We start from the raw sequence: 12464 nt of genomic DNA on the forward strand, positions 1-12464 counted from the left end.
GCTTAGTGCGTGCTAAGTCACTTCAGTTGTGTCTGACTGTGCCACGCTATGGACCGTAGCCCGCCAGGCTTCTCTGTCCGTGGGATCCTCCAGGCAAGAATACTGGAGTTGTTGCCATACTCTTCGCTAGGGCATCTTCCCAATCCAGGGACTGAACCCATGTCTCAAGTCTCCTTCACTGGCAGGTGGGTTCTTTACCACTAGCATCACCTGGAGCAAAGTATTAATGCTTTGTCCATCTTTCTGCTTTAAATGGTAATCACTGACATTTCGCTTGTTAGTGGAAAAGTATTTAACTTGGAATAGAACACCTGGGCTCTGGCCACTGCTCTGCAAGTTGAGTATAATTGTAAAATTAACAGAAATCTGACATGAAACACTGGATTCTCTACCACAGTCTTGTTGGGTCAGCATTGGCAGAGTTTCCACTCTGAGTCAATGTTCTCTTCTATAAAATGGGATCAATATTAACAGATAGCTCCTTGATTTGTTGAGGTTTAAGTCAATAAGCAACATGCACAGGGAGGTTGTGTTCACACAAATGGCTTTATTAAGAACTCATTCTCTGGGGTGAGATTATAAACTCAGGAGGGCAGCAGCAATGATCATGTAAATATTGAACACCTACCATGTGTTAGGCACAGAGAAAAGGAAGATTAAAAAGATGAGGTTTCGTATCTAGTAGATGGCATTGATACTTTTGCTTGCTCTGAAAACAATGTCTCTGTCTCAGTCTAGATTTGCTCCTCCCACAGAGGAAGAAAATAGGATGACTATGGACTATAGCTGGTGACTATAGACTATTTTCTATTTTCAGAGATAACTTCTGAAGTGTGGAGTCTTTAACTCATATTAACCATCTATTTTTCTATACATTTCCAGTCCTGTTGCCAAAGCCTGCCCCCGAATGCAAGGTTTAGTCAATGACAGAAGTAATTCAGGATCCTCTTGGGGAGAATAAGGAAGGAAAAAACCCAGTCCCTGGCAGAGGTGACTGGACTGTCCAAGGAAGAAGCAGCCCAGGTATATCAGCCCAAAGACCGGGGTTCTTATCTGCCTCCAGGGCCCTACTGAATTTGTCCAGTTTCCTTTTTTCTGCTTCTGTTTTGATTGCGGGTCCCCTTTAACCAGAAAATGGGGAGTCTTCTGTGATGCCTCACTGCTGAGTTGTACACTTGGAAAGCTGCGCATCGTTTTTTTGACGTGGATGCATTTTCTTGCTGATTTCCTCATCCCTTGTTCCCTGCACATCAGTTCTGACTATTGTCGAGTTCTTTCTTCACAGCTCAACCTGTGTACTCTTTAGAAAATTATCTGTTCGTGTTATCTCTCACCACCGCAGAGACAGTGACTTCCTATTGTTCTTAGGAGAAATTGCAAATATTTCTTGGATGTCCTCAACTGCTCTTCTTGATTTTGCCCCCGATTCCTCTCTAGCTTCATCTCAAACTGTTCTCTCCATAGATAACATTGGTCACTTTTTACATATTCTGTTTGGACAGATATTCTTATTCCCAATGTTATAGATCAGTGGAGAAGGGTAGCATAAGGAAGAGATGTTAATGTCATGATTTTTGAAGATTCTGTGTGCTGCGCTTTAAGATGCTTTTGAGATATTTCGATGAGGGTGCTGGTTGGGCAGCTGGAAATTTGGGCTGAGATTTCAGACCAAGATTTACTCTGTAAATATAAACTGAGAAGTCATCAGTTGTAGATAATAAGTGAAGCTACGGGAGGAGTGAGATAAGAGAATGTAGCATCCCATTGAAGGTTCTTGCAAATTCTATTCTCTTTTTCAGAAACATTCATATACCATTTCTTTAAATAGTCATTCTTTAACACCATCAAAGACTTTCCCAAAGGCGGCAAAATTAATCAGACCTCTTCACTAAATTGTATTACTGTGTTGCTTTTATATTTGCCAGTCTGTAATTATAGATACAGATATAGATTCAGAAATTATAATTTCTGAAATTACTGGTTAGTATACATCTCCGCCACTAGATCTAAGTACTACAAGGACACAGAACTACATCAATACTGATGGAGAAACAGTTTATAGATGCGTATATGTATTCAACTATTTATGAAATGGTTGAATAAGTCAATGAAAAAGAATTCTATTGTGTTTGTACAATCTTGTTGTACCAGTGAATGCACTAAAGCATATCAGTTCCCTAATATCAGCCACATTAGGTTTCCTTGTTGTTCTATTTTTAAAAAGGAAATTTAAGAATAATCGTCTCTTTACATATCAGAGTTTGCATATATCTCACATCCAGTTTCCCCTATTCTTAATTTACATCAGTATGGAAGTTTTCTGACAATTCATGAAACAATTTTGATGCATTATTATTAACTACAGTCTATTAAGATTGCTTAGTTGTTATCTAATATCTCTTAGTGTTTCAAGATCCCATCCAGGATCTCATATTACATTTAGTGATCATGTCTCCTCCCTCCTTCTTGACTGTGGCTATTTTTCGAGCTTTGCTTGTTTTGGATGACCTTGACAGTTTTGAGGACTACTGCTCAGGTGTTTTACAGAATGCCCCTTGACTGGAATTTTGTAGACTGGAGTTACTTGGGGAGGAAGAGGACCGAGGGGAAAGCACTTGTCTCTCCCCATCATATCAAGGGTACATGCTATCAACATGGCTGACCATGGGCAGTGTTAGCTTTGGTCACTTGGCAGATATCATATTCATCAGTTTTCTCAAACCTAAGGACTTCCCTGGTGGCTCTGATGGTAAAGAATCTGCCTGCAATGCAGGAGACCTGGGTTTGATCCCTGGGTCGGGAAGATCCCTTGGAGAAGTGCATGGCAACCCACTCCAGTATTCTGGCCTGGAGAATTCCATGGACTGAGAAGCCTGGAGGGCTATAGTATAGGGTTGGCAAAGAGTCGGACGTGACTGAGCGACTAATACTTTCCCTTTCAAACTCCTAAATGGTTCCACCGCCCTTCCATACTTTACTCTTTGGGGGAAGTTACTACAGACAGCCCACACATAAAGAGTGGGAAGTTGTGCATTGCTCCTTTATGTACTCAAAGTGTCTACATAATTATTTGGAATTCTTCCACATGGTAGATGTATGTAGGTATGCATATCAATTTGCATTCATCTATATTTATTTTACACTTTTGCTTATAATCAAACATTTATTCTATGACTCAAAGTGATACTATTCCTCAGAAACTATTTGTCTCACAGATCTTTTAGTTATAATCCACTCCTATCATTCTAGAACTCTGTTGGTATCATGGTAAAGTACAGGAGAGGGAAAGTGTTCTATAGTATTCTGATTAAATTTCAATAGTGTAGTTGGCCAGTGTCTTGGGGCTGTGACTGTCATGAGTGTTTCTGCAGTGATATAGCTTCTTGATTTTTCTACGTCTGATCTCTTCTCCCTTTTTTGTTGTAACATTCCCAATCTGTTTCCTTGAAGCCCTGACCCATGTGGCCTTAAATGAACAGGAAGGCTGAAAGAGGCTGCACTGAGAGAAGTTCCCTTCCTCCTACTAGAATAATACTCTGGTGGTTATTTCCTCTGGATTGAAGGGCTTTGGTGTGGAGAAGACCTCTAGGCATATTCCACAATGGATACTCTCTCCTTCCCCCAACATAGCCAGGAGAGGATCTTTCTCAGATCTTTATTGTGAAAATCGGACAGAGTTCCTGGAGGTAAAAGCCCCACATGGTGGGAATCCCCATAAGACTATGGGTCCCAGGAGTGTCTCTCATCACTAGCTGTCCATCTCATCACTAGCTTCTCTCATCACCAGTCTCCAGGCATTTATCAAAGTGTTTGGGTTTATGGATCCAGCTTCTCCTCCTGAAAAGGGAATAGCAGTTGAGTTCCTCTGCTTGCACTTATCTCTGCAGTTTGGGGAGAAGCAGTCTGCTCTGTGACCTTGGTTCTCTCATGAGTCCAAGAAAAGTTATTGATTTTCCACTTATCTAGCTTTGTCTTATTGTAAGGATGGAAGTGACCATACATCCGTGCTGTTTTACACATTCCTCCTTGTTTTTTGTCTGTGATCAACTTAACTTTTTCTTAAACCCTCTCTTGTGCATTTCCTTGTTGCTCAGGCTTCCAGAAAACCATCTAGATGCAGGTTAAATAAATCTTTGGTAAGAAGATAATTTGCTTCCCAAAATGTCAGTGTGCTTATCCAAGTTAAACATTAGTATTCTGATGTGAGCCATTCTAGACATGGTTTGATGAAATTAACTGAAGATGAGAACCACTGATGAAGAATTTAAACAGGATTAATACCTTCATTTTAAAAAGTAGATAAGGTGGGTGAGCACATTAATGGTTTCATCCATTATATCTCTTGGTGCTAAGAATTGATGTCCTTGTCCTATTTAGGTAAAGAATTTTTATTTCTTGGCAGAAATAAGATTATATATAAACTGAACTATAAGAGTAATTTTTCTCAATTGACAAAAGGCACAATGTCTGCCTGAAGCTCTTATCTAATAGTTCATTGTATATTGGACTGTTTCTAAATCAGCCAAAGTTTAATAGGGATGGGGAGAGATTAATTATCAGAGGGCCTCCTTCTCATTAAAAAATAGATTTACCACTTGAAAACTGCTGAATATTGTTTAAACATGTTTAAATATAACTTTAACATTTAGTACTAATGAAAGTCTTATAAAATAGTGTCTATGTTATAATTCTTTTTCTTAAAATATGTACATAAAGTTATATTCGCATATTTAAAAAACTAAGAAATATTGAGCAAGTATGTGTGTTTCTTTTTATTTTCTCTTTTTTGCATGTTTCTATTTTCTGAATTTTATGTAATGAACAAGTAATGCTTTCATGGAAAGAAGAAAACCATAGACATCAAAATAAGAAGAATAATTCATAAAATACAAGACTTGTAAAGAATTTGGGATTTATTTGTTAAGCCAGTTAAGGCAGTTCCTAATTTCTTCAGTTGAGGAAATGGAGGTACATACCGAAAAAATAAAACAATCCTCTTGAATACTGTTTCCCCATTTCTGCTTAAAGAATAATGCTGCTGCTGCTGCTAAGTCGCTTCAGTCGTGTCTGACTCTGTGTGACCCCATAGACGGCAGCCCACTGGGCTCCCCCGTCCCTGGGATTCTCCAGGCAAGAACACTGGAGTGGGTTGCCATTTCCTTCTCCAGTGCATGAAAGTGAAAAGTGAAAGTGAAGTCGCTCAGTCGTGTCCGATTCTTAGCGACCCCACGGACTGCAGTTTACCAGGCTCCTCCGTCCATGGGATTTTCCAGGCAAGAGTACTGGAGTGAGGTGCCATTGCCTTCTCCATTTTAAAAGAGCTAGTTCAAATATGCACAGCTTTGTCATTTCTATGATAGCATGTCTCACATCTCTCACCAGCTGCAACGTTCTTCCAGTATAACATGAACCATGAAGAAGAGAAAGACGCTGTAGTGTGAGGATGGCTTCTCCTCACCATCTGTCCAACGCTTAGCCATATGTCTTAGTTGTTGTTGCTCGGTCACTAGGCTGTGTTCGACTCTGAGACCCCGTGGACTGCAGCACACCAGGCTCTCCAGTCCTTCAGTGTCTCGCAAATTTTGTTCACATTCATGTCCATTGAGTCAGTGATGCGATCTAAACATCTCATCCTCTTCTGCCCCCTTCTCCTCAGATTTCAGTCTTTACCAACATCAGGATCTGTTCCAATATCTTACTCATGCTATTTTAATTAACCCTTTAATATTTTCAATTAATTAATTTTTATTGATGTAGCATTGACTTACAAGGTTTCAGGTGTACAGCAAATTGATTAGTTTATATTGTACATATATATTTGTATACATTGTTGTTATTTAGTCACTGAGTCATGTCCAACTCTTCTGCAACCCCATGGACTGTAGCCCACCAAGATCCTCTGTCCATGGGATTTCCCAGGCAAGAATACTGGCGTGGGTTGCCATTTCCTTTTCCTAATGATCTTCCTGACCCAGGGATTGAACCCTCATCTCCTGAATTGGCAGTCAGATTCTTTACCACTGAGCCGTCAGGGATGCCCATTTCAGATACTTTTCCATTATGGGTTATTACAAGACATTGAATACAGTTCCTGTTAGAGGTTATTATAAGACATTGAATACAGTAGGTCCTTGTTTATCTATTTTATGTATATTAGTGAACACCTTATTGCCAAATTCAGACTTAAATTGAAGAAAGTAGGGAAAACCACTAGACCATTCAGATATGACCTAAATCAAATCCCTTATGATTATACAGTGGAAGTGAGAAATAGATTTAAGGGACTAGATCTGATTGATAGAGTGCCTGATGAACTCTGGACGGAGGTTCGTGACATTGTACAGGAGACACGGACCAAGACCATCTCCATGGAAAAGAAATGCAGAAAAGCAAAATGGCTGTCTGAGGAGGCCTTACAAATAGCTGTGAAAAGAAGAGAAGTGAAAAGCAAAGGAGAAAAGGGAAGATATAAGCATCTGAATGCAGAGTTCCAAAGAATAGCAAGGAGAGATAAGAAAGACTTCCTCAGTGATCAATGCAAAGAAATAGAGGAAAACAACAGAATAGAAAAAACAAGAGATCTCTTCAAGAAAATTAGAGATTCCAAGGGAACATTTCATGCAAAGATGGGCTCGATAAAGGACAGAAATGGTATGGACCTAACAGAAGCAGAAGATATTAAGAAGAGGTGGCAAGAATACACAGAAGAACTGTACAAAAAAGATCTTCACGACCAGGATAATCACGATAATGTGATCACTGACCTAGAGCCAGACATCTTGGAATGTGAAGTCAAGTGGGCCTTAGAGAGCATCACTACGAACAAAGCTAGTGGAGGGGATGGAATTCCAGTTGAGCTATTTCAAATCTTGAAAGATGATACTGTGAAAGTGCTGCACTCAATATGCCAGCAAATTTGGAAAACTCAGCAGTGGCCACAGGACTAGAAAAGGTCAGTTTTTATTCCAATCCCAAAGAAAGGCAATGCCAAAGAATGCTCAAACTACCGCACAGTTGCACTCATCTCACACACTAGTAAAGTCATGCTCAAAATTCTCCAAGCCAGGCTTCAGCAATATGTGAACCGTGAACTTCCAGATTTTCAAGCAGGTTTTAGAAAAGGCAGAGGCATGAGAGATCAAATTGCCAACATCCACTGGATCATGGAGAAAGCAGAGAGATCCAGAAAAACATCTATTTCTGCTTCATGACTATGCCAAAGCCTTTGACTGTGTGGATCACAATAAACTGTGGAAAATACTGAAAGAGATGGGAATACCAGACCACCTGACCTGCCTCTTGAGAAACCTGTATGCAGGTCAGGAAGCAACAGTCAGAACTGTACATGGAACAACAGACTGGTTCCAAATAGGAAAAGGAGTACGTCAAGGCTGTATATTGTCACCCTGCTTATTTAACTTCTATGCAGAGTACATCATGAGGAATGCTGGGCTGGAAGAAGCACAAGCTGGAATCAAGATTGCTGGGAGAAATATCAATAACCTCAGATATGCAGATGACACTACCCTTATGGCAGAAAGTGAAGAGGAACTAAAAAGTCTCTTGATGAAAGTGAAAGAGGAGAGTGAAAATGTTGGCTTGAAGCTCAACATTCAGAAAACAAAGATCATGGCATCTGGTCCCATCACTTCATGGGAAATAGATGGAAAAACAGTGGAAACAGTGTCAGACTATTTTTTTGGTCTCCAAAATTACTGCAGATGCTGATTGCAGCCATGAAATTAAAAGACGCTTACTCCTTGGAAGGAAAGTTATGACCAACCTTGATAGTATATTAAAAAGCAGAGACATGACTTTGCCAACCAAGGTCCATCTAGTCAAGGCTATGGTTTTTCCCGTGGTCATGTATGGATGTGAGAGTTGGACTGTGAAGAAAGCTGATCGCCGAAGAATTGATGCTTTTGAACTGTGGTGCTGGAGAAGACTCTTGAGAGTCCCATGGACTGCAAGGAGATCCAACCAGTCCATTCTAAAGGAGATCAATCCTGGGTGTTCATTGGAAGGACTGATGCTAAAGCTGAAACTGCAATACTTTGGCCACCTCATGCGACGAGTTGACTCACTGGAAAAGACTCTGATGCTGGGAAAGGTTGGGGGCGGGAGGAGAAGGGGACGATGGAGAATGAGATGGCTGGATGGCATCACCGACTCTGTGGACATGAGTTTGAGTGAACTCCGGGAGTTGGTGATGGGCAGGGAGGCCTGGCGTGCTGTGATTCATGGGGTCGCGGAGAGTCGGACACGACTGAGCGACTGAACTGAACTGAACTGAACAGTGTTAATCTCAAATTCCTATTTTATCTTTCTACTCCCTTCACCTTTAGCAACCATAAGTTTGTCCTATGTCTGTGAGTCTAATTCTGTTTTATAAATAAGTTCATTTGTATCCTATTTTAGATTCCACATATAAGTAATATAATATGATATTCATCTTTACCTACCTATTTAATTCACTTAGCATGGTAATTTCTAGGTCCATCCATGTTACTGAAAATGACATTATATCATTTCTTTTTATGGGCTGACCAATATTCCATTTTGTGTTTATATATACATATATATCTCATCTTCTTTATCCATTCATCTGTGAATGGACTTTTAGGTCGCTTAATTTATCCTTACAGTACCTTCATGACTTAAATATTATTCTCATTATTCACATGAATAAAAGGAAAATTAAACAGGTTAAAACATTTTAGAGTCTTAAAGTTTTCATAAAGTTAAGACAACTTTGTCAAAACCCACAGAACTCGAGTTTTACATAGGTTCATATTTCATCAAAACTTAACATATAGTAAATACTCAGAAAATGTACTTAGTAATCAAGGTATTTATCAGCAGCCTACTAATCCTTTAATTAATTCACAATGAAAACAACTTTGACCACAACTAGCATTTGAAGTCAGGATTTTTTAAACAAATAGAATTCTTTTTCATCACCAAAAAGCAATCATCACTGCTGCCATCTGGCTTCCTTGTTCTTGCCTTTATTGTACTTCAAAAAAAATTTTTTTTTAACTTATCTGTTTGCTTGAAACATCACTTTCTTTTTTAGACACTAGCTTCTTGCACTAACCTTTTGCCTCTGAGCTTAAATTCTAGAGCTAAATAACAATAGCTTATCTATTTAGCACTTTCCTAAAAACTACCACGTTGGATAATTTGTTTGGAAACAGATGAGACAGAATATTATTTTCATTTTAAGGATGTGAAGGCTAAGCCTTCAAGAGTTTCTATGATTTGCTTATGAGCTTATACACCCTATACAGCTCTTAAATCACAAATCTAGGACCCAAGGAGAGTTTTCTGACCCCAGATCTAGTGTTCTTCCCTCTCTTATGTGGTCTGATCATACAGAGGCATTCTCGTTGTCACCCCTTTAATTATCCACTACACGGTCTGTTATACTTAGTTTCACTTCCATCCTTACTGGGAAGTTTTGATCTTAGTTTTTTAGCTTTTTTTCCTGTCAGGGTTTTTAATTGCTTGCAACAGAAACTCACTCTGGCTGAATTAAACAGGGAACAAATTTGCTGAAAGAATAATGGGTAATTCAGGAGATCATGGAGATGCACGTTGAGAGACAGGTAAGAACCAGAGAGGAGGGCAGCAGCCAAATCATCTGCCAGAGCTGTGCTCTCGAACACGGGGTACCTCTGGGCAGTGCTTACCTTTACTGATACCTCTGATCTCATGCCTATAAACAGGATGTGCTAGCACCACTGCCCCGCCCACTGTTAGAACGCTTTTCCATTGTCCTTGCTTCTTTGTGTCAGTATCTCTGTTGCAAAGTCTTGAATGGGTATGTCTGCTTGGCTGAGTATTGATCCTGTGGTCATACTCTAGCTTCCTGGGAATTTGGGAAATGGTAAGTGCTAAGTATGTTTAACTTCTGTCGTGGAAGGTGAGCTCTTTCTCTCAACAAGACTCATGAAGTGTGTGTGCATGCATGCTCAGTCACTTCAGTCGTGTCCAACTCTTTGTGACCCCGTGGACTGTGGCCCACCAGGCTCCTCTGTCCATGGGAGGCAAAGATACTGGAGTGGGTTGCCGTGCCCTTCTCCAGGGGACCTTCCCAACCCAGGGACTGATGCACTGCAGGCAGATTCTTTACTGCCCAACCAACAGGGGCAGCCCTCATTAAACATATACTTCTCTAAACATAACAAGGAGGTTGAAATAAAGTCCCCTACCATGACCGAAAAATAGTCAACTTCTAATACTGATTCCAGTTTAGTTTTGCATGTTCTTTCTTTGGGTGAACTTTCTTTGAGATAAGAGACATATATAATTTATGACTATGTCTCGGTTGTCACTCAGACAATAATTACACTTGCTCTGTGGCATTCTGAAGGGTTTTAACTTGTCATTTAAGTTTCACTTATCATCTAAGAAATTCCTTTTCCAAAATTATCCTGTAATATTTCTCTCAAATGAGTGGATTTCACCAGGGCCTGACAGCATGAACTGTGGCTTTATAAAATCTTTTCAAAGCATGAAAACTATGTTTGGTATATTTCCATGGCTTTAGATTTTAAGATATGCCTTGTTGTTTTACTTTAAGCACTCCAGACATTTCTTCAACAACAATGTGTTTCTGATTCTGAATAATCCTTTACTCTGCAGTATTTTTGAACAGTGGCTTCGAAAGTATCATCCTCTTCAAGATGTTTATCCAGAAGCTAATGCACCCATTGGGCACAACCGGGAATCCTACATGGTTCCTTTCATCCCTCTCTACAGAAACGGTGATTTCTTTATTTCATCCAAAGATCTGGGCTACGACTATAGCTACCTACAAGAGTCAGGTAAAGCTCAGTTTCTTTCATATGAATTGCTCAGTCTGATGTGACCAATCTTTTTTGAGAGTGTGCAAAACTTTATGATTTTACAATGTTATCCCCCAATGCTTTAACTTGGAAAGTGCATTATAATCCTTAGTTCATCACTGATATATTATTACATGGTCCAAGCTGCAAGACTCTTTAAGCTTTTATCCATTCTGCTTAATATAAGGCATTCTGTGTGTGGCAACCTGGGAAGAGCACTAGAATTAAAATCAGAAAACAGTGAGTGTGAGACCTGATGCTTTAAACTGACTTTGTGTGACCTTGGGAATTCTGACTTCAATTCCCTGAATTTCAGCTTCTTAACCTAAGATATTGAGAATATAATACCTCAAAGAGCTATTGTGATAATTAAGGGCATTAAGAAGCTAGTGCAGTCTGCATGAGAAAAATATCTACCAGTTTTAGAATCGTTTTTGGGAGCTTCCTGCTAGGGTTATCAAGAAAACTTGTGAATATTTTTATATTAAATCCAATTAATACTAATAATGCTAATAGATATAATAATAATAATTGCTAGGACTATGATTAAGGTAGTGTTATAAAAGCCTAGGATTGTAACTATATCTAGGCTTTAAATAATCTTCCTTAGTTTACATATGTGTATATTTTCTTGATAAATGAGGAACAGATAGCAATGTTCCCCCACAATCTGAGAGTCTACTCCATTCTATACATGCATTATTAGTCAGTATATGTTAGGTAAGTATTTTTACTCCTAGAATAAGGTGAGGACATTGATGCTAAAACAATTTCAGTGACTTTCCCAGTATCAAATACCAGCATACGTAAGAGCCAAATTTCAATACTACAGGGTCTGCTCCACTTAACAGAAGATGGTCAAAAGCAATAAAACAACACAGAGTTTGTGGATGAGAGATATTCAACAAGCACTGATGTTTCATTATCTTCATGGATAATTCATGAAAAGGTGAATAAATTAGTAAAATTAAATGAACAGAGAAATGACATTTATCAACTTCCTACCTCTTGTTAGACCTTAGTGACACATACATTAATGACATACCTCTAGCCTCAAGGAGCTCTAAATTCGGTATACAAGTCAGACCATTGTGTAAGAAACTATGAAACATCAGGCTGTGTTAAGTGCAGTAAAGGAGTCATAAACAGAACAGTAAGGAGCACAGAGGAGAAAGCAATGACTTCAGAATAGTTCAAACGAGAGAAACAAGATGAGGCCATCAAGGGTAGCAGATGGAAAAGAGCAGGGAATATTCTAAACTAAAACAATAACAAAATAGAGGTATAAAGTGTACTATGTATTTCTGGAATGCTAAATTGTCCAATTTAAGAAGCATGAACAATGGAAAATTACACAGATGAGATAAACTGAGTCACTTCATAAGAGCCAACACATTATGAATGTTTTTAGGTGTCATGAACTCTTCTAGATGTGCTGTATGCATTATTTGCTTTAACCTTCATAACTGCCCTTATGAAGATATTATTATTTCTTTTTCTAGATCATAGATGAGAAAATAGAGCCTTAAAGCACATGAATAACTCGTCCCAGGCCATCTATCTAGTATGGCACAGCAGAACTACATTTTAAGGTCAATAGGAGAATCTGTATTT

The 12464-nt window shown here is 39.1% G+C and overlaps 1 protein-coding gene across 1 annotated transcript in view; it reads left to right on the forward strand.

Moving 5' to 3' along the window:
- TYR (tyrosinase) overlaps positions 1–12464 on the forward strand; it is a 125416-nt gene that overhangs the window by 97147 nt on the left and 15805 nt on the right. Inside the window, exon 4 of the mRNA XM_055415076.2 lies at positions 10648–10829. Coding sequence (XP_055271051.1) covers positions 10648–10829 — 182 coding nt within the window. The remainder of the gene's footprint in view (positions 1–10647; positions 10830–12464) is intronic.

The sequence above is a fragment of the Moschus berezovskii genome, chromosome 25, assembly GCF_049115385.1.
Source record: "Moschus berezovskii isolate FMDL1 chromosome 25, NW_MosBer_1.0, whole genome shotgun sequence".
NCBI lineage: Eukaryota > Metazoa > Chordata > Mammalia > Artiodactyla > Moschidae > Moschus > Moschus berezovskii.